General features: G+C 39.8%; 1 protein-coding gene and 1 non-coding gene across 4 annotated transcripts; one reads left to right on the forward strand and one right to left on the reverse strand.

The window, feature by feature from the left end:
- Positions 1-739: 739 nt before the first annotated feature.
- LOC118481376 lies at positions 740-846 on the reverse strand. Its single transcript, XR_004865583.1, has one exon. It is a non-coding gene; the product is annotated as a small nucleolar RNA R71 (small nucleolar RNA).
- A 12317-nt stretch (positions 847-13163) lies between these two features.
- On the forward strand, positions 13164-19659 carry LOC110916413. 3 transcript variants are annotated; one of them, XR_002579717.2, is made up of 7 exons: positions 13164-13910; positions 14408-14506; positions 14592-15019; positions 16036-16214; positions 18064-18130; positions 18213-18351; positions 19379-19659. XR_002579717.2 is itself a non-coding variant. In XM_022161156.2 (6 exons), exons 1-6 carry the CDS (start codon positions 13262-13264, stop codon positions 18249-18251), a joined length of 1461 nt encoding a protein of 486 aa, XP_022016848.1. In that variant the 5' UTR covers positions 13164-13261; the 3' UTR covers positions 18252-18416. The 3 variants fall into 3 exon arrangements, 2 of the variants coding, with proteins under 2 accessions (XP_022016848.1, XP_022016849.1); XM_022161156.2 differs by lacking the exon at positions 19379-19659 and having other exon boundaries at positions 18213-18416; XM_022161157.2 differs by lacking the exon at positions 19379-19659 and having other exon boundaries at positions 13165-13910; positions 14408-14500; positions 18213-18416.
- The last annotated feature ends 7605 nt before the right edge of the window (positions 19660-27264 follow it).

Below are 27264 nucleotides of genomic sequence, written 5' to 3' on the forward strand. Positions count from 1 at the left end.
AGGATTTGAGGAGTTTGAGGGTTATGATGAAGATGGGTATGCTTACGGGGGTTATGGTGATCAAGGAGAATTCGGTTATGTGCAAAGTCAATCTCAAGGGATGGCAAGTGTTGGTGGAGTGCCACAACAACAACAACTCGTACCACAACACATTCGGCCAAGACCACAAGGGCCACAAATGCAACGCCCTATACCATTGCAACAAGTCCGGCCGCAACACGTGCAACCACAATTCCAAAGACCACCTCAACGCCCACCGATGCGACAACAACAGTTTCAACAACCAATCGCACCACAAGGGCAAGTACCAAGGCCAATGGGTCCTATTCCTCCAAGAGGTAGGTTCAGTGTACCAAGGAGGCACCTTAGAGAAAATGTGAGGGGCATCGAAGCGCATTTTAGACCGGTAATCACTCATAACCCTTCACCGGTAGTCATTCCTCACAATGATCAAGGAAGGACATTTGAAGTGAGGACTAACTCTTTGCAAAGTTTGCCAAAATATAAGGGGTTAGCAACGGAGGAGCCTTACTTTCATTTGGAGGCTTATGACTCGATTTGTAACACTCTTGGGAGTCAAGGGTTCTCAGCCAACGATATTAAATTGGTATTATTCCAATTTTCTTTGGAAGATAAGGCGAAAAAATGGTTCTACACATTACCTTCAGCATCCATATATACATGGGGGGAAATGCAACAAACTTTCTTGGATGAGTTTTACACCGCCCAAAAGACCAACAATGCAAGAAAGGGGTTGAGAAGCTTCCAACAACAACATGGTGAGATGTTCCATGAGGCTTTTGAGCGTTTCAATATGATGATAAAAAATTGCCCTCACCATGGAATCGAATTGTGGGAATTAATGAATGCCTTTCACGAGGGGTTGAGTGCCGAAGATGCTCGTGATTTGATGTCCATCACCGGTAGGACTTTTGGTACAAATTACGAGAACGATGATTGGGAGTTTTTGGAGAGCATGGCAACTACATCAAAGAGAAAAGCTCAAGAATCAAGGAGAGCCTGACCGGCCATTTCCCGACCTCAAGTGCACGCAATAGATGATGGTAATGTTCAAACTACTAACCAAATTTATGATGTTTGTGCTTTGTGTAATGAAATAGGTCATGCGGCTGAAAATTGCCAAGGAATGGTGGAAGGGCAATATGAAGAAGTCCATGCGGTTCAAGGTCAAGGAGGGGTGGTAGAAACTACAACAACATGAACTCTAATACCTATCACCCCGGGTTGAGGAACCACCCAAATTTTCGGTATGGGAACCCTTCAAATCAAGCTAACCCGAACTTTCAAGGTAGCCAAGGTAACTTTGGTTCACGCCAACCTTACAATAACCAAGGTGGATATCGAGGCGGGAACAACCAAGGCTATCAAAAGCAATATCAAACGGGTCAAGAACAAGGGGGTCTTCGGGTGGAAACGAGATGATGGAGATGCTAAAAAGCATGCAAATGGAGATGCAAAAATGGAACCAACTCGATGAAGTTCGAATGCAAAAGGATGAGGTTCGTGACAAAAGCATCCAATCACTAACAACCCAAATGGGTCAATTAGCAACCGACGTGGCTGAATTGAAGAAAAACAAGGGTCAACTTCCTAGCGACACTAAGGTAAATCCTTCGCATGGTACGTCACGAGGTAATGTTAATGTTCATCATGTTAGTGTTTTAAGAAGTGGAAAAGAGTTTAAAGCCAATTTGTCACCCGAATTGGTTGAGGGAGTAGTTGAGGACATCACGGGTAATGATAGTGATGATGAAGTTTCACCGGTTAATCCAAAAGAATTAAATGTTAACAAACCGGGTTTGGGTGAAAATGAAAAGAGTGAAAAAGTTGAGGGTGAACCGAGTCAAGTCCCTTTTCCATCGGCTTTACTTGACCCGGGAAAGAAAAATTTTATTGCATCAAGAGGTCCCCAAAAAGAAGAAATGTGGGACATGTTTAAACAAGTTAAAATTAACCTCCCACTTCTTGATGCAATAAAACAAGTACCCGCCTATGCCAAATTTTTAAAAGAGTTATGTACATAAAAAAGGCAAAACAAGAAGAAAGTGCCTAAGCGGGTTGATTTAACCGGGCAAGTAAGTGCCGTTTTAAATGGGGAGCTTCCTCCTAAGCTCCAAGATTCGGGTACGCCATTGATTAACATACAAGTTGGTAATTTTCAAATGGCTAAGGCGTTGCTAGATCTTGCAGCCGGGGTGAGCATTTTACCGGGGGGCTTATATGACCAATATGACTTTGGTCCGTTAGCAAGGGTGGAGACAACGGTTGTTTTGGCCGATTTGTCTCATAAGCTACCTCGGGGTATGGTTCAAAATGTAATTGTAAAAATTGATGAGTTTTATTACCCGGTTTACTTTCTAGTCTTGGACTACTCGTACGCGGACCCAAAACAACAACAAAACGTAATTTTGGATCGACCATTTCTGAGCACCGCACATGCCGTGATCGATTGTAGATTTTGTACGGTCGACATGACTTTTGGGAATCGGAAAATGCGTTTGAATGTTTTTACTAACAATTCTAATGCTAATGGTGTTAATGAGTGTTTCATGGCAGATATAGTTGACGGATGCAGCCCGCATGAGTATGAGGAGGATGGTTTGGATGTTTGCCTGTGTGATTTTTCTGAACAGGTACATGCTTATGCAGTCCGGGTTGAAGAGGAAAAGCAAGATGCAATGGCTTTGAAAGAAGGTAGACCACCATGGACTCATCAATTTGAAGGTTTACCGGTGGAGATAGATTCGGGTACTAAACCATCGTAAGAGGAACCGCCAAATTTGGAACTTAAAGACTTGCCGAGCCACTTGAAGTACGCGTTTTTAGGGGATAATGACACTTTACCGGTCATTATTGCCTCTAATTTGGAGTTGGCACAAGAGCAAGCGTTGTTGGAAGTCTTGAAAGAAAACAAGGGAGCTATCGGATGGATGATTGCCGATCTCAAAGGAATTAGTCCATCCATTGTCATGCATAAGATCATTACCACCGAAGATGCAAAGCCGACACGAGAAGCTCAAAGGCGGTTGAATCCGAACCTACGGGAGGTAGTTAAAAAAGAGGTAATTAAATGGTTGGATGCGGGAATTATCTATCCGATTTCGGATAGTGCTTGGGTGAGTCCCACCCAAGTTGTGCCTAAGAAGGCCGGCATTCAAGTAGTCAAGGACGAAAATGGTGAACAAATTGCCACCCGACCGGTAACCGGGTGGCGTGTATGTATTGACTACCGAAAATTGAATGCCGCCACTTCTAAGGATCATTTCCCGCTACCTTTCATTGACCAAATTATTGAAAAATTATCGGGTAAAAAATATTACTGTTTTTTGGATGGGTATTCGGGTTACAATCAAATCGCAATACACCCGGATGACCAACACAAGACCACCTTCACTTGTCCATATGGCACCTTTGCCTTTCGGCGGATGCCCTTTGGCTTGTGCAATGCTCCGGCAACTTTCCAACGATGTATGATGAGTATTTTCTCGGACATGGTTGGAGAGTCGCTCGAAGTATTTATGGATGACTTCTCCATTTTTGGCACTAGTTTTGATGCTTGTCTCAACGAATTACAAAAAGTTTTAAAAAGGTGCGTTGAGAAAAATTTAGTGTTAAGTTGGGAGAAAAGTCACTTCATGGTGCAAGAGGGTATTTTGTTGGGTCATGTAATTTCTGAAAGGGGGATGGAGGTGGATAAGGCAAAAATACAGGTAATAGCATCTTTGCCACCTCCGAAAAATGTTAAGGGTGTGAGGTCATTTTTGGGACATGCGGGGTTCTATAGACGTTTCATAAAGGGTTTTAGTGTTATCACCAAACCCTTATGCAACTTGTTATTAAAAGATGTCCCATTTGATTTTACTAACGAGTGTATGCAAGCTTTCACTGTTTTGAAGGAACACTTGGTCAAAGCTCCTATCTTACAACCACCGGATTGGTCAAAGCCGTTCGAGATAATGTGTGATGCAAGCGACACCACCATTGGTGTAGTTTTGGGTCAACGGGTTGATAGAAAGCCGGTGGTGATTTACTATGCAAGCAAAACTTTATCTGAAGCGCAACTCAATTACACCACAACTGAGAAGGAATTACTAGCGGTGGTGTATGCTTTGGATAAGTTTCGCTCGTATATTTGGGGGAGCAAGGTGGTGGTTTATTCGGATCATAGTGCGGTCCGATACTTGATGGAGAAAAAGGACGCGAAGCCTCATTTGATTCGGTGGGTATTATTGTTACAAGAGTTCGATTTAGAAATCCGAGACAAAAAGGGAAGTGAGAATGTAGTAGCGGATCACTTGTCTCGGATTCCGGTGGAAGGGATCGATGATGTTAGTGAAATCAATGAAAGTTTTCCCGATGAGCAACTCCTAGCCGTCTCCACCTTTGTTGCACCGTGGTATGCTCACTATGTTAACTACTTAGCCACGGGTGCCATCCCAAGTCATTGGACCAAGAAGCGTCGACAACAATTTATGGTTCAAGTGAAGCAATATATTTGGGATGAACCGGATCTTTTCAAGATTGGACCGGATCAAGTTATACGAAGGTGTGTGCCCGAGACAGAAGTGTTGGAAATTTTGACCCATGCTCATTCGTCCGCAATGTTGAGGTCATTTTAGTGGGCACAAAACAGGCTATCGGGTTCTCTCATGTGGGTTTTATTGGCCCACAATTTTCAAGGATGCATGTGAGTTCGCAGGAAATTGCATAAATTGTCAAAAGATGGGAAGCATATCGAAGAGGGATGAGATGCCATTACAACCAATCTTGGTTGTAGAGATATTTGATGTATGGGGTATAGACTTTATGGGACCCTTCCCGAATTCGAATGGTTTTCTATACATTTTGGTAGCGGTGGATTATGTCTCGAAGTGGATTGAAGCTATTGCAACACGAACAAACGACCATTCGGTTGTTTGTAAATTTGTTCAATCCAACATTTTCTCTCGTTTGGCATCCCGCGGGTTATTATAAGTGATGGTGGTTCGCATTTTAAGAACTTCAACTTCGGGAAATTATTGAAGAGGTATAGCGTGAATCACCGGGTTGCCACACCTTACCATCCGCAAACGAGTGGACAAGTCGAAGTGTCCAACCGTCAAATCAAAGAAATTCTCATGAAGACGGTAAGAACGGATAGGAAGGATTGGTCAAGTAAGTTAGACGATGCATTGTGGGCATACCGAACGGCCTACAAGACTCCTATTGGCACAACGCCTTACCGGATGGTGTATGGAAAGGGTTGTCACTTGCCAATGGAGCTAGCGCATCGGGCACATTGGGCAATTAAGACGGTAAACGCGGGTTATGACGAGGCGGGAAAGTTGAGAAAGTTGCAATTAAGCGAGATAGAAGAGATTCGAGACGAGGCGTATGAATGTGCATCGGCTTATAAAGATAAACTCAAGAAGGTGCATGATGCAAAATTGCAGAAGAAAATATTTGAAGTGGGTCAAAAAGTTTGGTTGTATAACTCAAGACTCAAGATGTTCGCGGGCAAGCTTAAAAGCAAATGGATGGGCCCGTACGTCGTTCGGAGAGTTGGAAGGTTTGGTGACGTAGACATCCAAGACAAGCAAACACTTAAACAACAAACGGTGAACGGTCACCGGTTGAAACCGTACTTGGAGGGAACGACATCAATAACTTGGAGCTTGATAAAGCGGGCTACATCTTGCGCCCGGTCGATGAGGAACAACCATGAGAGGCCCAGGTTTGGTAGTGTAAATAGTAGCGTTTTGTTTTGTTTTGTGTTGTATAGTTTGTGCAATTATCGTATTTCTTTGAAATTCGTGTTTGAAACAAGTGTGGGGATATTCGGGTCACGAATTGCTCTAACATTGTGTTGAGGACAACACGGAACTTTCGAGGGGGTAGGGTGATTTTTATATGCTTTTAAAAAATTTAAAAACATAAAAAACTCGAAAAACTTGAAAAAATATAAAAAATGAACCTTAAAAATCACATTTTTGAGCAAACCAGAAACTCCCAGATACCACCGTAAGTTACGGTTATACCGTAATTTACGGTGGGGAGCAAAAACATTTGATCGTTATGGTGTAACTCTCCTGAGTTACGGTGGAAATTTACTTCCAGGCCTTACTGTAATTTACGGTTCCACCGTAAATTACGACGGACCTGGAAGTCAGATGGGTTGTTTTGGTTTCGGTATATATATATATATAAAAAAATAATAATAATAATAATAATAATAATAATAAAACATCAGATTACATGACATAGCCCCAACCACTCATTCTTTCTTCACTTTCTCATACATCTCTTTCACCTATCACTTTCCAATTCCCACAAGACTCCATAGCCATCTTCAACCTTAATTCTTTCATATCTTACTCAATTCTTGTCCAAACTAAGTGAAGTTGGAGTCTATCTTGACTCATTTTTCACGTAGTTTCTGATTTTGCCAAGAAATTTACGAGAAAACGCAGTTTTAGGGTCCGAATTCTAAACCCTAGTTCGAAAAATTTTGGGGGTTTTGGGAGTTTTTGTTTCACAAGCATTCTTGCATCTTCAAACAAAGGTATGGAAGTTTATTTGTTGTATTTTGATGATGCATTGTGAAGATTGAGGTTATTTTTGATATTTGTTCATACCTACTTGCTTGTTCATAGTTTTGACTTGTTACTTGCTATTTGAACATGGTTATGGTGTGTAGATGTAGGATTGTTAGTAAAGTAGTGAACTTTTGGGAATCTCTACATTGTAGAGACATCATGCCCAAATTTTGAAAAAAAAAGATTTATAAAAGTTTTGGTTCACTAACATCTACAACCATAGTAACAAGCAAGTGTGGGGATATTTTGGAGAAAAGAGTCTAATTTTGTTTCGTTTGGTTGTGTTGTTTGCTCTAATGCGTGTAGGACAATGGTTAAGACGAAAGAGAAAGCGGGATCTAGTTCGTCTTCATCATCAAAGGGAAAGGGTAAACAGCTGGAACAACAACCGAAAAAGAGACAATATTTGGGCCGAGTGGATGAAAGTGAAAGTGAGGAAGAGATGGAGTTGGACCCGGCTGAAAAGCCGATATGGAACTCGAGTCCTTTGGATGAACAGCCGGAGCATTGGCAGCCAACGTTATATCATGACCGTATGAATAAGTTGAAGAATAAGGCAGCAGCCTTTATATGTGAGAGGGAAGTCCGGGAAGTTGAGCTTGGTTAGTTTGGGGTGTTTGACAAGTTCCGGGCTCTAGGTTGGGAGTCGGCACTTAAATGTTTTGACAAAGATAAAAGCAATTTGTTTATCACCGAGATACAAGAGTGGATGGCGACTCTTAAATGCAACACATATGAAAAGCCATCGCAAATGAAGTTGATTAGTGAAGTTCACGGGGTTCCAGTGGAGATGTCCTTTGATACGTTGAAGAAGCTCGGGAAATACGATAGCCTTCCAGCCCGTGATTATATGGTTCCCACCCTTGATGACCTTTTGGTGAAGCCAGAGAAGCACCCCCGTTGGAACGACATGTTGGCAACGCTATTTTTGCCCGGTACTTATCATGGAGTGTTGTATCGGAAGAATTTAAAAATCGAAGCGAAATTATTGTTGGCAATTTGTTTGTTGAATGTTATACCGCGAAGGGGGGACAAAGAGCAAGTGAGGTTTCCTGAAGTACCAGTCCTCTATTCATTACTTACTGGGGGCCCGCGTTTCCCAATCCGTTATCTAATCATAAACCACCTGTGGATCTGCCGAAACAAATATGGAAGGGACATTATCCCGTATTGTCGAATCATCACGGGGTTAATGAAGCAACAAAAGGCTCTTACGTCAGAGGATTGAGGGGCAACGAAAAGGCATCAGCCTTTTACGTTAGATAAGTTGGGGATTGGTTGGACGTATACACAATCGGAGCGGTATCATAAGCTTAAATCCGAGGGGCAGAGATGGAGAGCGTTAAAGGCGGGTGCTAGAGATTTGTTACCGGGTGAAGAGGATGAACCCGAGAGTGAGGCGGAGATCCCGAGTGGGGATGAAGATTATGAAGAGCAACCGCAAGGTGGTGTGAATTTGAATTTGGGGCAAGGGGGCCCGAGTGGAGGTTATGGTGGCGCTTTCTACGACTATACGGAGCGATCTTATGTGCCCGGGTGGGCTTATGAAGGTACCATGCAAGAGGTGATAGCAAATCAACGTCCTCCGGCTTCCGTTTTTGAAACTTGGTCGGGTCCGGAGCGGACGTTATATGATCAAAATACCATGATGAGTGCAAGCATAGAGCGGTCCTTGAAACAAAGCTTTGATCGTAGTGAGGCGTGGAATCGCACCTTTGCGTATTCCCAAGAGGTGGAAATGAATAATCGGTATCACGATGATCAAGAGAGAAGGATGCATGCAGATTGGCATGCCGGGAGGCCAGTGGTTGTGGATCCACAACATGTGGACTATGCCTCGCTACCACCTTATGATGGGAGTGTGTCGTATCCGACTCCACAGCTTCACCACTCACAATGGATTGATCCGAGGCAACAAGAGGGAGCCTAACAACAACAAGGAGGGAGTAGTAGCGGCTCATTTGCGTTTGGAGAATGGAACGACATGATGTCTTCCATTTTTGGACCTCCGGGACCGCGCTATTATTAGTCAGGTTGTGTTCCTCCTTTGTATATTTTGTGCATATTTGTTAGTTTGTTTTGTTTATGGTTGGGTGGTTGGGTGGTGTTAGTTGTTATGTTGTGTTTGGGTTGGTGCTAGTCGGTGGTGTGTTGGTGTTAAAAAAAAGAAGAAAAATATAAAAAAAAATTATAAAATGAAAAATCCAAAAAGAAATTTGGGGTTTGAGTGAAGAAGCTTTTTGTTGATGTTGAATGAATTTTAGTGATCAAAGCCTCCTAAAACCATACATTGGGGTCAATGTATCCCAAGTGTGGGGATGGGGGGAAATTTTTGGAAATTTTGAAAAAATTTTAAATCAAGCGAAATATTGTGAGAATTTGAACACCCTAGATTAACCCCAAATGGTGCACCGGCAACCCTTGATACCCTTTCATTCTTGGTGAGAGTTGAAGTCACATTTGTATATAAATAATGCTTATCTTTGATGAGAGTGGCTACGAGTGGGGGTACATTAGAACTTGTGCTTGAATACGATTTGAGTCCTTAGTTAGACATGAATGTGAAAAGGATAAGGGCATCTAGGTAGCCTCGTCTTTAGTGTGTGTGAGTGTGGGATTTGGGGGGTTGGACCTCATAAGTTATATATATGAGCATGGTTGCGAGAGGGGCGGGGGTTTGGACATTTAGTTGCCAAATTTGTGCCTAAAAGCCTATCGTTTGTTACCCCTAGTTACCTACCTAAAAACTTACCCAAATTTAACCTGGTCTTATAGTGTTAGTAATAGTAGTAGTAGTTTTAGTAGTATGATGTAGATATGTTTGAAGCTTTATTGTATGGTTGCTTGTTTTGAAAAAAAAAAGAGAAAAAGCAAGGAAAACTGAAAAAGAAAAAAAAAGATGTTTAGTTGTCTTGTACATAGTAGTTTAGATTGTTAGTGTTAGTTTGCTTTATTGTGTAGACCGGGTTAAGTTTTCGCTACTTCATATATATTCCATTTCCCACCTGTACACCTAGCCACGTTACAACCTTGAAAGTCCCTTTGATTTGCATTCATGTTTAGCACTTGTTAGGAGAAGGATCGATTTAGGTACAAGCTTATAGTTGTGCAACCGCCCGTTAGCCTTTGTGTGTCTAGCTCATATTGCTAGTGCTTACTTGTAACCGAGAGGAGAGACATAGTGAGGGGTGTATTATTTGGGTGTTAAAAAAAGGGGTTAGTAAAAGGATTGCCTGGTTTTGCTTGGTTTACATTGATCGCTTGTTTTGAAATTGATTTGGTGAGTTGCTTGGGACAAGCAACGGTTAAGTGTGGGGATGTGACGGGTGGTCCATCGGACAACCCTTTATGATGTTAAAAGACAAGTTTATCCCTCATTTAATTGTGTAATTATCTGGAATTAGATAACTACGGTTGCTTATGTTTCAGGTGCGGTTTGGGAGCTTAAAGTGGATAAAATGCAGCTTTGGAGGGTTCGGAGTTGAACGGGTTATGCGCGAAACGAAAGATGAAACAAAGTGCAAAATCCAGGTTTCCACCGTAATTTACGGTGGACCTGAATTCCACCTGGATCCCACCGTAAAACAGACTATTCGCACCGTAACACTTTGAAGGCCACCGTAACTTACGGTGGCACCATAAGTTACGGTGGAAGTTGCGGAAAACTTGTAAATGCCATCATTTATTCAGTTTTATGGTGTCTTTTCACCTATTCTCATCATTGGTCAATTAGAGAACATACTAGGGGCGATTTTGGTGATTCTTGCTTGGCTTGGAATTTGTGATTTCGATTCGTATGAACATTGAACTTATTGTTATGATGATTCACCAAGCTATGTGTGGCTAAAACTCTCGGTGATCATCTTAGGTGAAGGTTTCTCTTGAACTTTTTTGTGTTAATTTCTGAATTTCTAGAATGATACTTGCGTTGCTTGAATATCATGGTGTATGCATAACTGTTTGTAGCTTGTTAATCGATATTGCAATTTCTAGTCTCAATCGTACGTTCTTGGTGCCGTTGGCAACCGAGATATCACGGGAAGGGTTAGGGTTGGTTATTGATTAATTGATCATCGGGAAACAACCTCGCATTTAGAAATCCGAGTACTTTGTTCCCTTTTATCACTTTGATTATGTATGTACGAGTTATGTCTATGTAACTCTTTCTAGTTGAAATTTCACACAATTGTTAAAAGAAACTGAATCCTAAGATGGTCATTGTTCTCCTAATCTGTTAACAACCAATTTTGAATTGCCATTAGTTATTAATTTAGTTTTCTAAAACAACGATCCAAATTATTGATCTTTATTTTCTACAAATTAGGTTAATTGTAGTTTAATTGCAAAGCTATATAATCGACATATATTCCACATACTCCCTGAGTTCGATACCTTTTTACCACTATCTATAGTTGTTATTGGGATTAAATTTGCGTGTACCACGACAAGCACATCACCAAGCTTCCACGGTAGCTTCGGAAAGTGTTTTTTCTCTTAGTGGTAGGGTATTGTCGATTAGAAGAACAAGATTAACCCCGGAGTCGCTAGAGATGGCAATTTGCCTAAAAGATCATTTGGACGGCGTTGATCGTGTTCAACATAAGTCGAGTCTCGAAGACGAGGTGGACTTGTAGCACAAGATTATCGAAGAAGAGGAGGAAGAGGAAGACGAGGTAGAGACCAATGATTCCAAAGACGATTGTACCGAAGTGTCCGCACCAAAGCGTAGCGCAAGTGAAAGTGCCGCACCGTCCTCAAGCAAACGGGCAAAAAAATAAATATGAGGAACCGATTCTGATCAGTCCCGAAGGAACCGATTCTGTTACCAAACAAACGCGAACCGATTATGATTAGTCTCGAAGGAACCGATTTTGTACTAATTAAACGATTATAAATGCGAATTTTTTTCACAAACGAACTTTTATTTCACAAACGAAACGGTTACATTGATCATAAAGTTAAACCAATAAACATCACACATAACACATAACACATCAAACATAAACATAAGTAAACAAACGGATCCACCAAACTACACATTAGAAGAACCGGATCCTTCGCCCTTTTCTTCCTTTTTTTGTCTTTGTCACCGGGCAATGTTTGTCGGTATGCTTCTTGAGGGTGGAGTTGGCTGCCGCCTTCATGAACTTCCCACAATTCTTGCACCTAGCCATCTCATGGTTATCCGACATCAAACACAAATCAAAATTTTTCCAAATTGCGGGGTTACGTTTGGTTTCTAAAATCAAAACAACTCCGTCTTCCGATGCCATATGTTCTTCTTCTTTGAATTTTGAATGTGTTTACAGAAGAAGAAAGAAGATTGATGGAATGGATGCAATTTGAAATGAATGGACCGAGATCGATTTTTATATTTAAAAACCGGTTCCTAACGGTACAAAATAAAAAAACAGCTTTATCAGAGGAACCGGTTCCTAGCAGTATGGCAGCAGCTTTATTGAGAAACTCACCATAACCGGTTCCATACAGTACCCGTACCCGGTTCCACACAGTACCCGTACCCGATTCCATTGTACCCGAAACCGGTTACGCCGGTTCTAAATATATTAACGTGTACCCGGTTTGTACCCGGACCCGGTTCCACTGAGAACCCGGGTCCACTCACTTGTATCCATACCCGGTTCCGGGTTGGAACTGGTTTCGGGTTTTAAGAATACCCGATTATGCCCATCTCTAGCCATCGCCTCCAACACCAGCACCGCCAACACCGTCGGGCCAACCCCCACCACCGGAAGAAACCCCCCAGAAAAACCCTAAAGAAAAACCTACTACACCGCCTTTCAAGCTGGCTCTGATCCTCTAATAAATTATTAGATTGAACTACAGCCATGAAGAAAGACAGGGGGGTCGCCGGAGAAGGATGGGGTCGTCGGAGAAGGAGTGGGTCACCGGAGAAGGAGGGGGGCCGCCTGTAATCAGATGAAGATTTGATTCTTCTTCATTAGAGACTAGAGAGGATTTTGAAAAGATGAAAGAACAAGAGAAACAAAGGTTCTTCTTCATCAGATATGAAATTGGAAGAGAGAGGGTTTTAATTTAAGAGAGAGAAAGATGAGACATGTTTTAAAAAAGCTAGTTGCTTTAAATGAAGAGAGAGAGGACAAATATGACATTTAGGGTAAATGACCAAAATAACCCTTATGGTGGCAGAATCTAATTGGTTGAGAGTGGTTCTCACGGTTCTCGCAACTGGGGATGGTTTTCATTTTAGCGGCTCCATATATATACACACACACATATGTATTTTTATATATACGAATTAACCTCCATTTTAGTCCCTAGGGATATTTTCGTCAATTAGCCAAGAATTAAATGAAAAAGCAAACCAAGTTAGCCATTTGCATGAAAAGCGTTAAGAAATGCAAACCTTAGGGATGGTTTTGTTATAAATTATATTTTTGGACTAGACTAGTTAAAATGGACAAACCTCAAAAACGAAAACAGAAATTCAGTCTATGTAATTTTAATTTTAAGCCAGGTAAAAATGTAATTAAAATTTTTAGTATGTAATTTTCCCTTTAAACAAAAGCTTCCTCATGAAGATTTAAAAATCCTACCCCAAAACACAAATATTGAAATCAGGCAACCAAACATAAACCCTAAATTTCAAAACCCCCAAATCCCGCTTCACAAATTCATCAAACATGGACATCGATGTATCCGGATGGATCCTCGAATTCCTCCTCCGTCAAAACTCACTCACCGATCAAACCCTAAACAATCTCATTCGTGTCCTTCCACTTCCAAACACAAACCCTAGGCTCAAAAAGGCCTTAATTTTGCGTAAACTCCAATCCGACATCCAAAACGCCACAATTTCCGAACGCACAATCGGATATCTCGAACAAATCGAACAATTAGACCATAATTCATCACCTTCTACCGTTTCCGAAGCCATGAAAGCAGCTTACTGCACAGTTATGATGCACTGTACTTCAAAATTGATTGAGGAAACTGCAGGTGATAAGAAGGTTAAGTATTATACAGCTGTGAAGAGGTTGTGGAGTGTTAGGGTTTGTGAAATGGAAAGGTGTGGGGTGCAATTGGTTCATGATGATTTAGTGCGTTGGGTGCATGATGTTGAGGCTGGGGTTTTGGATGTGGATGTTTGTGAAAATGTTTTGAAAATGGTTTTGGATTCGGATGTGGTGAAGTGTGTTGGGAGGTATGTTAATGAGGCGTGGGAGACGATGGGACCGTCGTTTTTAGAGTTGGCGTGTGAGACGGTGTTGAATGATGATGGATTAAGTGAAGCTATGGGGTTGTTGGATGAAGTTGCACAACTTAGAAGTGGTGAGTTTAACTTCAGGTTAAGGATATTGTTATGTCAAATATATATGTGCAGTTTCTTGTTATATTGTGACTTCTAAATTTTAAATACTCGATATATATAACGCGCTACGAGCCAGGGGTCTCACTGGAAGCAGGCTCTCTATTACTACGGGTAGATGTAAGGCTGTCTACATCTTACCCTCCTCAGACCCTACCTTTGCTTTGCTATTGGTGGGATTTACTGAGTATGATGATGATGATATATATACCCCGTTAAGTGTGTTAGTTTTTTAAGTGTATTTCTCCCAATTATGCATCTTATTGCTAATTTATTAGTTCTTTTATTAGTGTTGTCTCATATATCAACTGATATGTTAAAACTACTTTTGATATTGTATATTGAGCAGCCGTGTTGTTTCATTTCACATTAGGATGTAGTTTATATGTCAATGTTTGGTCTTTTTAAAGTAGAGCATTGTATTTATGAGACTAAGGGTTTGATGTTTATCTTTATGTAGACACATTAAGGGCTCATGAAGAGGAAGTTTCCAAACTCAATAATCAAAGTAAAGACAGTGCACCAACAGATGATGCTGGTGCTAATAGCAAGGGTAATGGTAAATTAAACTTCGTTTTTAAGAAAGTCATAATTTTTCTTGTTAATTTGCGTCATGCTAATGTATGATGTTTATCTTCATGTAGAAGCAATGAAGGCTCACGTGCCACCTACACACAAGCATGTTGTTTCAAGACGCAGTAGAAGAGCTAAAATCGTTGATACCATGGAAGCTTCTCACGACAAATATGATTACATTCCTAGCCCAGAAGTGAGTAAAGTACAAGAAGCCCTTGAGTCAAGTACTTTCGAACTACATGCAGCGGTGAAGGACCCGCTTCCGGATGCATTACGCCTTGCAGAGTCTTTAAAAGTCGGCACGAGTGGAGAAAATGCGGCTCATGATCTTGCTGGAGGTAATGTTACCAGTGTCAATGATAAAGCTCCAAGTTCCTCACATGATAGGAAGGGTAAAGCTCTAGAAGCCGATGGAGATGATGATACCGTCAAGGATCAAAACAAAAGGATCAAACCTAGCTTATTTGAACGGAATCACACTGCTCATACTACTGAGGTATCACCGAATGTACTCATCATTTACAACTTGTTTCATTCACTAGTTACATTTTTAGTTTATTGGTCAAATTTTTGGACTTTTGGATGTTCACCCTCTATTCCTTATTCTTATCACCATCCTTTTGTTGGCTTTGATTTTGGAACTTGTGTGGAACATTAGTAACATTCTTAGGACGCTTTTTTCAACTTGTTTTGCAGCAGTAGCACCGTTTCTATTGAAGTTTTTGTTCCATTTGTTTCTTTACTACACGAGTAAACACCTTATCCTTCACCTACCCTAGCATAACCTGACCTACCCTTTTTTCACATGTATGTAGTGTAAACTGTAAAGTGTAACGAGCGGGTGGAACTTTAATGATATTATTTGGTTTGATTTTTTTGGTTCTTCAAGATGAAGGTGAGGACTAAGGAACATGTTGGTACTTTTATATTGTTGAAAAAAGTAAAAAAACATATTTTTTTTTAAACTAACATTCTTGGGTATTTCGTCCAAACACAGCATATTTTCATTGGATTTTAAAATGTTAGGCTGAAATTGGTTTCTAATGTAATTGGTTTTTAAGCTTCTGCAGAGGCCAAATAGTTATATGGCATTTGGGATTTTGGTCATTTATGAGGATGCATAATCCCTAATAAGTCGGTAATTTTACATACCACTTTCACTATACGAACAACATTTTTAGGGTACTTGAGTTATTGCTATTTGCTTGGTTTTAAAGAGCGCGCGCAGAGGCTGGCGCCTTATGTAGGGTGAGGCGCGCCTAAAACTGGAAAGCAAGAAAAGTGCATTTTTGGGGATTTTCCAAGTCTGAGGCAAACGCCTTGTGTACCCGGGAGGTTTTTATGCATTAAAATGTTGTACAATGTGTTTTTTTTGGCTTGTACATGTAGGTAAAATCATATAAAAATCTTAATATAGCTATATTTTAGATAAGGGATGCTAAAAACCGAGGCATGAAACCGTAATCGTTTTTTTTAATTTTTTTTTAATTCGATCTGTCTTTTTTTGTTCAGTGGAGTGACTCCATTGATACATCCGAGGAAGGGTCACCGACAAGGCCTCACTTGCCTAGCCCCCAAAAGAGAAAGGTCTCACCGTTAAACATTTACAAAATGGAAAAACTCGTAAGACAGAGAAAGAAAAAAAGATGGTCTCCCTTGGAGGAAGACACGTTGAGGACCGGTGTGCAAAAGTATGTCATACTTATTAACTTTCTTTTACCTCAATTTTATTGTTTTTCACATCCCATACCTATCAAGTAAAGTTCACATACATTATTGAAATCTAAGCCATGCAATTTGATCAATTTGTCGTTTTATGTTTATAGGGTAAAGTTCTTGTACAAATAATCTTAACATACTAAACATACAAATTGAAGGAAAACTCAAAAAGACAAGGTGGCATTTTTGTAATTATCAATAACTATCAAAGTTACTCTACAAATATATCTAAAAAACCTAACCCCCACCCCCACCCCACCCCCAAAAATCTAACCCCCCACACACCCCCCAAAAACCTAAAAAAAACGTACCCCACCACCCCCCCCCCCAAAAAAAAAAAAAAAAAAAAAAACCTAAACCCCCCACCCCCACCCAAGCTAAAATTCTAAAAACTAAACCCCCAAAAAACCTAAAAAAATAAAAAAAAAACACACAAATTATTTTATTTTTAACATTTTTATTAAAAAATCGCTACTTTTAGTAGCAGCAAAAAAAAAAAAAATGTTTTTTTTTGCTAGCAAAATGTAGCGATTTTTTAATAAAAATGTTAAAAAAAATTGTGTTTTTTAGGTATTTTTGGTTGAGTTCACATTTGTATAGTAACTTTGATAGTTGGTGGTAATTACAAAAATGCCACATTGTCTTTTTGAGTTTTCCTTCAATTTGTATGTTTAGTATGTTAAGATTATTTGTATTTGATCTTTTGCCTATGTTTATATAGGTGTGTTTGTCTATATATCTTTCTTTCAAATAGGTGTGTTTGTCTATATCTTGTCCTAGAGTGGCAAAACTGAGTGGACTGGGTAACAGGTCAATCCCAATATGGTTTGTAACATGTGGGGTTGAGCTGCAACCACTTAATCATTCGGTTTTGTAAAATTATAACAGATGATTAATGCTTGAGCTAAGCAGTTAATGCGGTAAAGAATCGGATATTGGTTAAGGACCAATATTTGAGATATAGGTTATTGCGGTGGGATATCGGTAATTTAAATATCGTTCAGCATTTACATATTTAGCAATTTAAGACTAAAAACACCAACATTTAACACTAACAATTAAGACTTAAAACAATAATAGCAGCACTAAGAAGACAGATGAATGGTCGAACTAAGAAGAAAGATACTGATATCGGGAATATCGCTCAAATATTGGCAATATTGGTCAATATCGCCAATAATATCGGTACTGATATTCTGACCGATATTTTCATAGTTGTCAATAGCGAGCGCCGATCGTAGCGATCGCTATAGCGCGCGCTACATAGCGTATGTATAGGTCTAGGCTCGCTATTAGTGTTGTAGCGATAGATAGCGATAGCGACAATTTTTCTTTTTTAAATATAAATAGCAATTAAATATAGCTATAAAATAGCTGGATTTTAGGTTTTTGTTAAATATACATGTAAATCAGCATGTATACCAGGGTATTTTTGATATAATATACATATAATTTTTTTTTTCTGGTGTATCGCTATTTGTCGCTATTCACCATTAGCAACTATGGATAATTTACATGGGGACCGACAACCGATATATCACCGATATTAACTGCATAGTGCTTAAGCTATGAATACAAAAACAATATTATTACAATCATAATCTTGAATGAAATTAGGTGGTTGTCTGCATTAACATAGACTTTGGGCAACTTACAACGTATTTGACCACCGTTTGAATAAAGCACAACCCTAATTGATGTGTTCATAAATGAATGGTTCGAACTGTGACATCTAGTTTTGTTTAAAATTGGAAGTGCTGTATGAAGACGAATAATTTCAATTTTCACAGACCTTTAATGCTCGATTGCTTGTTTCTGAAGGTATGGCAAAGGAAACTGGAAGCTGATCTTAAGTATGTACCGTGACATCTTTGAAGACAGAACTGAGGTAATGCAGCATTATCCATGTTAAGATATTTCACTGTAATCTATTTTTATATTGGCTTCAGTATCCTACTTCATGGTTTCAGGTTGATTTGAAGGACAAATGGAGAAATTTGACACGCTAGCGACTATCAATTCTCGCTGTTTACAAGTTAGAACCAAATATTGCCCTGTGAAGCCTCGGTTTGTGGATTGATTAGATATGCGTTGTAAAACAAATCAAAGGTAAATGAAGTTACTGTTTGTAAATACTACAGCATTTATTGAGAATGTAGTGTAGTTGAAAAACATTGTTGTACTCTATGTTGTCAAAAGCGCAAAAAGCGCGCGCCTAGGCGCCCGGGCGCAGCGAGGCGCACCTATAGCGCCTGGGGCAGCCTAGGCGCAAAAAAGGTTTTTTTTGAAAAAAACATCCTGAGGCGCGGCAAAAACGGTCTGAGGCGCAGCAAAGGCGCGCAAAAATATGGTCTGAGGCGCTGCGCACAAGCAGAAAAAAAATGAAACTGAGCGAGTATAAAAAACCTCCTCACGCGGGCCCGGGTTTTTTGGAGCTGCATTCGTGTCCGCAGGTGCGGGCACGCATGAGTTCAACCAAAAGACCATAGTTTCTAAAACCTTAACTTTTGGTTTTTTGACAACCCATTTAGCTGGTTTCTGATTTGGGCTCGACCTGCCAACCCATAAAATGACCTGTTTAGCACCCCTAGCCGAGTTAGAGGTGCACAGATCACTTAAATTCAGTAACCGGTTCGGTCAATCGAATTGGCGGTTTATTTCTCTTTTTTGCTTTAACCGGTTATTGGTTCGGCTATTCACTTTAAATAGGTATTTTTTTTCGGTTAATTAACCAAATTTTTCCTCTTTTTTGTTTATTTTTTGGTTAACTGGTAGCTCGGTTAACAACTGGTTCCTTCTAAAAAATCCCTAACCGGTTACGAACCTACGGTTAGAAAAACCACTAACCGGCTATTCCTTAATCGGTTATTAACTGGTTACGGTTTCGGTTATTTTGTGCACCTCTAAGCCGAGTAAACGTGAACATCAAAGATGGAAATTTGTTGTTACGATTAATAATACCTGATGTGGGAATTTAGTGACATGCCAAGTGACTAAAGAACGGTTAAAATTAAGTTGGATACCCAAAAGTTGAGGTTTTATAAACTTTGTTTTATGAGTGAAAATGCATTGATGTTGTTTAACAATATAATTTCTTTTTGTTCTGGCAATCTGCTGTTGTTTAACAATATGATAGGTTCAAGCATATGATTATAACAGGAGCCAGCTTTGCTGTAAGCTTCGTGTCTTCTTTATAAGAGATTCAAGAAAGTAGTCATTTTTGCGGATATTATGTATGTATGTGTTAGTAATGAATTACGCTCATACCCTAGAGTTATGCGATACCATGGTCACACATTTCACTTTATTCCATCAAACGTCGATAAAAATTGTGTAGTACTAGCAGGACCTTGCTTCATGTGCATCACCTTTCTTTTGCATATAAATAGCCAGACTCGCGTAATGACCCTTTTTTTATTTGCGTATCCGGGTATTAGGGCATGAAATTTATACATATCTAAAACCAATTTTATAACTCATCTAAACCCATAGACTGAGAGATCATTATACAAGCCAGAACTCTTTAAAATCACAAAAGCAATTAATGTTGTTGGTTGGCGGTGTTGTGTAAAACTTATTATGACCAACTGTAGTGGGAGGGGACAGCCTTGTGCATTACCTGTCATATCCGTATTGGGTTATTATGAGGTATTTGTTTAAAACGGGTGTAGTGGTATAATGCCTTAGGCTGGAGGGTGTGGGGGCACCACCCCTGTCAGTTAGGACACTATAGCGCCCCGGGGCGCTATCCACCTACACCCCGCAAGTTAACTGGGGGGCGCCATAGATGGCTTGCCAGCATGGTAACCAAGGTTCAAAGGATCAAGTGGGGCTCACATGTGTTTGCACCAATCAAATCTTTTTTTTTTGTTTAATATGGGGCTCCATCCACACCATGCAAATTAAAGGGGCTCCATGACTGAGGTGGATCCTAGGTGGCGTTGACGTGGCCTGATAAAGCCCCTAGGGGGCTCCAGCCACATCCTCCAGCCTTATAATGCCCCAACCAATAATTACCCAATTATTTTTTTTCTTTTCAAATTAAAACTGAGAATATTTTTCATTAAATAAAAAAAATTACATTGATAAAATTAAAAAAAAGCGCGAAAAATGCAAAAAAATAAAACATAAAATTAAAAGTCTGTATTTGTCACGGATTTTTTGCCGACACATTTCCGCTAGAATCAATGCGTCTTCTACGAGGTGATCGATCGGTTAGACAAAAAATTTACGTCTTTCTCCATTTGTCTCGATTCTTGTAGCGCGACAATTTTTTGTTTTCGGGGTTTCTTTCTTGTATTGTCTCTAAACGCCTATGACCGAGGTCTCGAATGTAAAAACGCCTCTCGTTCGATTGTACTCCTCCAACGCTTTTGTTAATATATTCGCGTCGTTTTCTCCGCTACCCCAGTTATCACTCGTGCGTTGGAAAACTTCTTGGAACTGATGACATTTGTGGTTTATATCGGTCCATTTGCTTGATATCAAATCCTTGTCCCGATACTCACCTTTACCCCTCGCTTTAAAAAAAGTTTCACGAATTTTATTCCAAAAAATGGGTGAAGTTTGATAGTTTGCTAAAAAAATAAAACAAATATATTGTTATATTTTTAGAAATAAAATATAAAAACGATTACCAAACTATTTAAAAAGGTAAATAATGCTTACCAACTTCGGGGTCCTCCGAATGTCGAGCCACACCCGTGCTAACGCGTACTCCTCATCTTTCGACCAAGTTAGGTAGGTTTGATGCCGACGTGGAGCGTTTGGCTCCTTTTTTTATGAGACTGTTTACCACATCGAGACGCCTCAGCTACGAGCTCGGGTTGTGTCTACGGTACCGTTTCAACGTCGGGCTCGGTTTCTTCTTGAGACGGTTGCGAACCGCCCATGGATACAAAGCCGCGTGGACCGTGAAAGAACGGTTGCAGGGATCATGCCTAATATTTGTGCGTACGCCAACATACTTGGGTTCATCTCTTGGAAATTGAAGGACGGTTGCGGTTGGGTGGTGTTCGGTCGATACGAAGTTTGGTTTCTAGGTCTAGACGGAACACCGAAAGGGGGTCGGAAGGGATTCATGATATATATAATTTTTTTTTATAAAATACGAAGTAGTATTTGTTGGGATTGAACCCTATCAAAGGAACGGATAATTAAAGCCAAAACTGGATCAAGAGCAGTGGATCCGGAATAAGCAGATGTTGTGTATACAAGTCTCTCCCCTTGAAAGTGGTTTCAACATCTGCTGACCTCCAATCTACTGATCATTACAAACTGCTGACTTATAACTGCTGCCCAAGTCAAAGACTGATGGAAGATTAAAGCTCTGCTGTTTAATCTACTGCTATGAGTCAAGCTCTGCTGGGTTCACGTCAGTAGAAGGATGCAGCAGTAGTTTAGTTTACTTTATGAAATGTAATGTATAACAGTTGTTAGCACAACAGTAGTTGTATAGATCAGATGTTAGAGTTTGTTAGGAGGTTAGATGTCACTTTCATGGTGACATCAGCAAAGATGCTCAGTGGTTTGCTCGTGCCTATAAATAGAACAATGCTCTGTACTGTTCTATTAGCTCTTCACCCTCTTCTTCATGTACGAACAAATCACTGAGCTCAGGCTGAGGGGGAGTTTGTTGCATACATGCAAGTGTAATTGAATCTTGAAATAAATTTAAGCATTCGGTTCATTGTTGAAAATGTGTGTTGAAAGCAATTCTCCTGTTTGATTGTGAAAAGTTTGTTTCCATTTAAATTCCGCTGCACTACTCTTTCATTGTTCATCTTAATTCAAACACAAATCACAATCAATCCAAACTCAGATCCTAACAATTGGTATCAGAGCTTGGACAGTCAAATTTGATTTAACAATCATTTTGACATAAATAGTTCAGCTCAAAATCGTTGATACTGATAGTTTGTTCGTTTTGTTGAAAAACAGAGTAAGGTTTAATCACCATCAAAGTTGATTAATCAGTACCTGTAAAACAACCAGGATGACGTCACAATCACAAGATGATAAGAATAACATTGGCTCACTTTTTAAACCACCCATGCTTAAACGTAATGAATACAACATCTGGGAGAGAAGGATGGGACACATCCTTTCTCAACAGAATACTGGATGTTGGAGATCTGTTGTTTTTGGACCACATGTTCCCATGGTGCCAAGTGCTGAGGATGCAAAGAAGTTCGTACCTAAACCATCTGAAAATTATAATGAAACTGATTTTCAAAAGTTCGAACTCGATGCCAAAGCATTTAGCATCATTGCATCTGCATTACCCAATGAAATCTATGCTGGGCTGTTACATTGTAACAGTGCCAAAGAGCTATGGGATGCACTGAAGGAACAATTTGGGGGGATGGAAGAAGTTATTGAAAATAACAGGGAAATTCTGAATCAGCAGTATGAAACCTTTTTTCACATCAAGTGTGAATCATTGACCCAACAGTTTGAGCGATTTAGCTGTCTCATTAGTGAGCTAAGACTTGTTAAAGTTACATTTCCTAATTCAACACAAAATAGCAAGTTTCTTAGATCACTACCTGAAAAGTGGGATACAATTGCTTTTGTAACTAGAAATTCAGCTGAGTTCAAAGATCTGACCCTGACCCAACTTCATGGTAGACTCCTGACTTATGAAAGGGAGTTAAACCAGAAAAAGAAGTTGCAAGAGTCTGGCAAAGTTGCTGATGATTATTCATTTGGCAGCACAACTCTTTTTGGTCAGGAAGAATCTGGTAGCAGTAGTAAGGATCAGAGTTATGATCATTTTATTGACATAACTGCTGGTGGAAATTTTAACAACTCTGATTCTCACTCTGCAAATTATGCTTTCACTACAAATTGTGAAAACCAGATGTCAGATAACTTGTGTTTTGAACTCAACGATTTACAACACTTTGATTCCACTGACTTAGAAGAAATGGACATTTTGTATCAATTGGCTTTGCTTAGTGTTAGAACAAGCAAATTCTACAAAAGAACAGGGAGACAATTCCCAGGGCTACATGGGAATTTAAAGGTGGGGTTGGATAAGTCAAAAATTAAGTGCTATAAGTGCAACAGGCTAGGTCATTTTGCTAGGGAATGCAGGAGTCAAACCATTGGTTTAATAATAACTCATCCCAGCTCAAACCCTAGACCACAACAACAAAGCACTGTGCACTATACCTAATATACCCCTGCAGCACATGTTAACACTGCTCACTATGCTGCAACCCCTGTGCCTGTGCAGTACGTTCAAACCACTGTTCCACAAATTCAGTATGTTTAAGCCCCTGTCCCTCAGGCACAAGTGCAACCTGTTGCACCTCAACAAGCTGCTCCAACAGTGGTACAACCAGATCAGCAAAGCCTTTTCACCCAAAGCTTTGTTGACTGGAGCAGCATGCCTGTTGAGCTTGGTGATGAAATTTTGCACTCTATGCCTCTAATGATACTTTTGATGATGAATTTTGTTTGATGGCTTTAGAGTCAATACCAGAAGGGGTAGAAACTGAAGGTGAACAGCTAAGTACTGAAACAGTGGATGAAGTGGCTGAAGCAGTGGTTACTGCAGTTGCTGGTGAACTACTGCTGGGAGAAAATTCAGAAACCTCGATTGAACCACTGTCTGATCCGTGGTCCAAAGAAGACAAGGAAGAAAAGAAAGCAGGTGAGAAAGAAGATAGAGCTGATGAAGAAGGTGATCATCAATGTGATTGTGCCATGATGGCTGCTGCTAAGGTATCACCTCAAGTTCTTGAAAAACTATGTTCAGACAAATGCATTATTGCATTTGCTAACATTAAAGAGGTAAATGAAAACCTTAGGGGTAAAGTCTTAACTGATGAAGTCAAATCTGAAAAGTCATTAAAAGAACTTAAAAACAAATTGGCTGAAAAAGACAAAGAAATCAGCAGTCTCAAAGTAGAGCAAAGCATAACCAAGACTCAACTCTAAACTATGGTAGAAAAATACCAAGTTTGTAAAAAGGAGTTGGAGTCCACCCAAATCATTTGTGAAAGATGGGTGGAATCTTGCAAAGGTTATGAGGTCATGCTTGAGAAACAACTTGAAAGCAATGTCAAATTTGGAATAGGATTTAGAAAATATGATGAACTTGAAAACACTGCTGCCAAACAAGCTGGTTCAACTGAAATAAAACCAACCAACAAGAATGGCCAAGAAGTTAAAATTACTGACAAACTTGGTAACAAAATCACTATGGAAAGACCATCTGTGGGGTCCTCAACTTTTGAGGAAATTGAGAAATACCAATTTAAACCCACATGGTCTGATGAGTGTGACATTCTTGAAAATTTCAAGCCTATGGATTTCACAAACACTGATGGTGTCACAGCTCCAAAAGCAAAGGTCATTCCTATCAAAGATATCCCAACAGTGGTTCAAAACTCTGTTGCTAAGGAGTCTGAGAAAAGGAAGAAAAGAGAAAAGATCAAAAACCTGTTTTATGATTTTTGTGAAAAGAGGAATCATCTAACAAAAGACTGTTTTCATCTAAAAGCATATGATCTAAACAAAACAAGTGTCATTATACATGCTGAAAGCTGCACCATCTGTGGTAAAAATAACCATAAAACTTAGGAATGTGTGTATCTCAAAAACTTTGATGAGAAAAAGAATGAGTACACTGCAAAAACATCCTTAAGTTCATCAGGATCATCTGTGAAATTCACCAAGAAACAACCACTGTTTGTCCCTGTCCAAACAGCTGTCACAAAACAGCTAAACCAAACATCTGTCCAAAGAGATGTTCAGGTGACTGATGCACCCCCTGCTAATCAATTCAGAAGAGGTAAGGGTCAACCATCATACCAAAGGATCCCACATGTTTATGAGGTTTACAAAAAACCTTCTAAACCAAAAGTGAACAGGCATCCTTTTGGTTATCAGCAGGTGATTGGTCAAAACCCCCAATAGTGGTTAGAGAAAAACATTCCTAAAAATGTTCAAACCCCTGAGCTAACCACTGTCCATGCACCTGAAACCATCCCAGACACTGTTGAGACCCCATCCAAAGCCTTATTGGCTTTGGAGACCTTAATGAACTAATCCTTTTACTTCATGTGCAGGGAGCTTCTGCATGCTTAGATAGTCTTTGGTATGTAGATAGTGGAGGCTCCAGGCACATGACAGGATGTAAAGCCCTTCTTCAAGATTTCAAAATTCATGGAGGGGGTGATATATCCTTTGGGAATAATAGTAAAGTGAAAGTTCTGGGATCTGGTACAGTAAAATCTGGTAATGTAAAATTTGAAATGTCAATCTTATACACAATCTAAAATTCAACCTCCTGAGTGTGTCACAAATGAGTGATAAGGGGTATGGCTCATTCTTCACAAAGGATTGTTGTAGGATTATTGGACCAGAAATGGTTGATAAGATTGAAACAATAATAAAAAATGGAAAAACTAAACTTGTTGCTCAAAGAAGTGGCAATGTTTATGTTGTTGATATGTCAAAAGAGTGCCCCAGAACTGATGCCTGTCTGTTCTCAGCTGCATCAAACAAAGAGACAGAATTATGGCACAGGAGATTGGAGCACACAAATCTCAAGATAATCACTGCCATTTCAAAACAGGGGTTAGTAAGAGGTTTACCTAAAAAACTGTTCACATGTCCTGAGCATTTTGTTTCCTGTTTAAAAGGAAAACAACATAAAAGCTCATACAAATCCACTGATGAGTCCAAAACAACCAAATGTTTGCAAATGCTTCATATGGATTTGTTTGGCCCAGTTAAAGTCATGAGTCTTAAGAAAAAGAGATATTGTTTGGTTATTGTTGATGACTTTTCTAGGTTTACATGGACTTACTTTTTACACTCAAAAGATGAGACTGTAGGCATGCTGCAAGACTTTGTGAAACAGGTTGAAAAACAGTTTGACCTTCCAGTAAAAATCTTCAGAAGTAACAATGGCACAGAGTTCAGGAACAAGGAGTTGGATGATTTCTGTGTGTCAAAAGGAATTGTGAGGCAATACAGCATTCCAAGGACACCAGAACAAAATGGGGTTGTTGAAAGAAAGAATAGAACTTTGATTGAGGCTGCCAGAACCATGCTTGCTGATTCAGGTTTGCCATTAACTTTTTGGGCAGAGGCAGTAAACACTGCTTGCTATGTCCAAAACAGAGTTTTAATCAACCCTAGGCATCAAAAGACTGCCTATGAACTGCTATATAAAATAAAGCCATTAATTTCATACTTCAAATTTTTTGGCTGCCCATGCTTCATTTTAAACTTAAAAGATTCTATCTCAAAGTTTGCAGCCAAAATTGATTGTGGTTATCATCTGGGATACTCAACCACTGCTAAGGCCTACAAAGTGTTTAACACAAGGACCAAAACAGTGGAAGAGACTTTAAATGTAAATTTCAATGAACTTTCATCACTGAAAATTCCAGCAAACCCTGCAGACTTGTTTGATCTTGATAAATTCACTTTTGAAAATACTGCTATCAAGACTAACAGTGCAGGTCCATCAGAAAATTCATCACCAGACTATGGGTATGAGATCATCATTCCTCAACAAAAGTCTGCTATAATGGGAAGAGCAACAGATGTTCAAAACAGCTGTCAAAGCTCAATCACTGCTACCTCAACAGTTGTTGACCAAAGTAGCCCCTTAACCCCTGCTTCCACATCATCAAACACTACTGACAAAAGTCCTCAAACAGTGGATCAAAGTCAACATGTGTCCACACCATTACCTCCTATTCTACCACCTTTTGAAGCCACTGCTGGATCATCAAAGTCACCAGCAGTGGCTAGCTCAGATGATTCACATCTGCACCCCTCACCACTTAATGCCATTGTTCCATACCAAGGAGAGTTAATCTTCTTGAAATCTCATCCACCAGACCAAATCATTGGCAACATCAATGAAGGGGTGCTCACAAGAAGTCAATCCCAAAACATTTGTCTTTTTGCTGGTTTTCTATCTCTCCATCAGCTAGTCAAGTACCAAGAGGCACTTAAAGACAATAGCTGGGTAGAAGCCATGCAAGAGGAGCT

This window comes from Helianthus annuus, chromosome 8 (genome assembly GCF_002127325.2).
Source record: "Helianthus annuus cultivar XRQ/B chromosome 8, HanXRQr2.0-SUNRISE, whole genome shotgun sequence".
NCBI classification, from domain to species: Eukaryota; Viridiplantae; Streptophyta; class Magnoliopsida; order Asterales; family Asteraceae; genus Helianthus; species Helianthus annuus.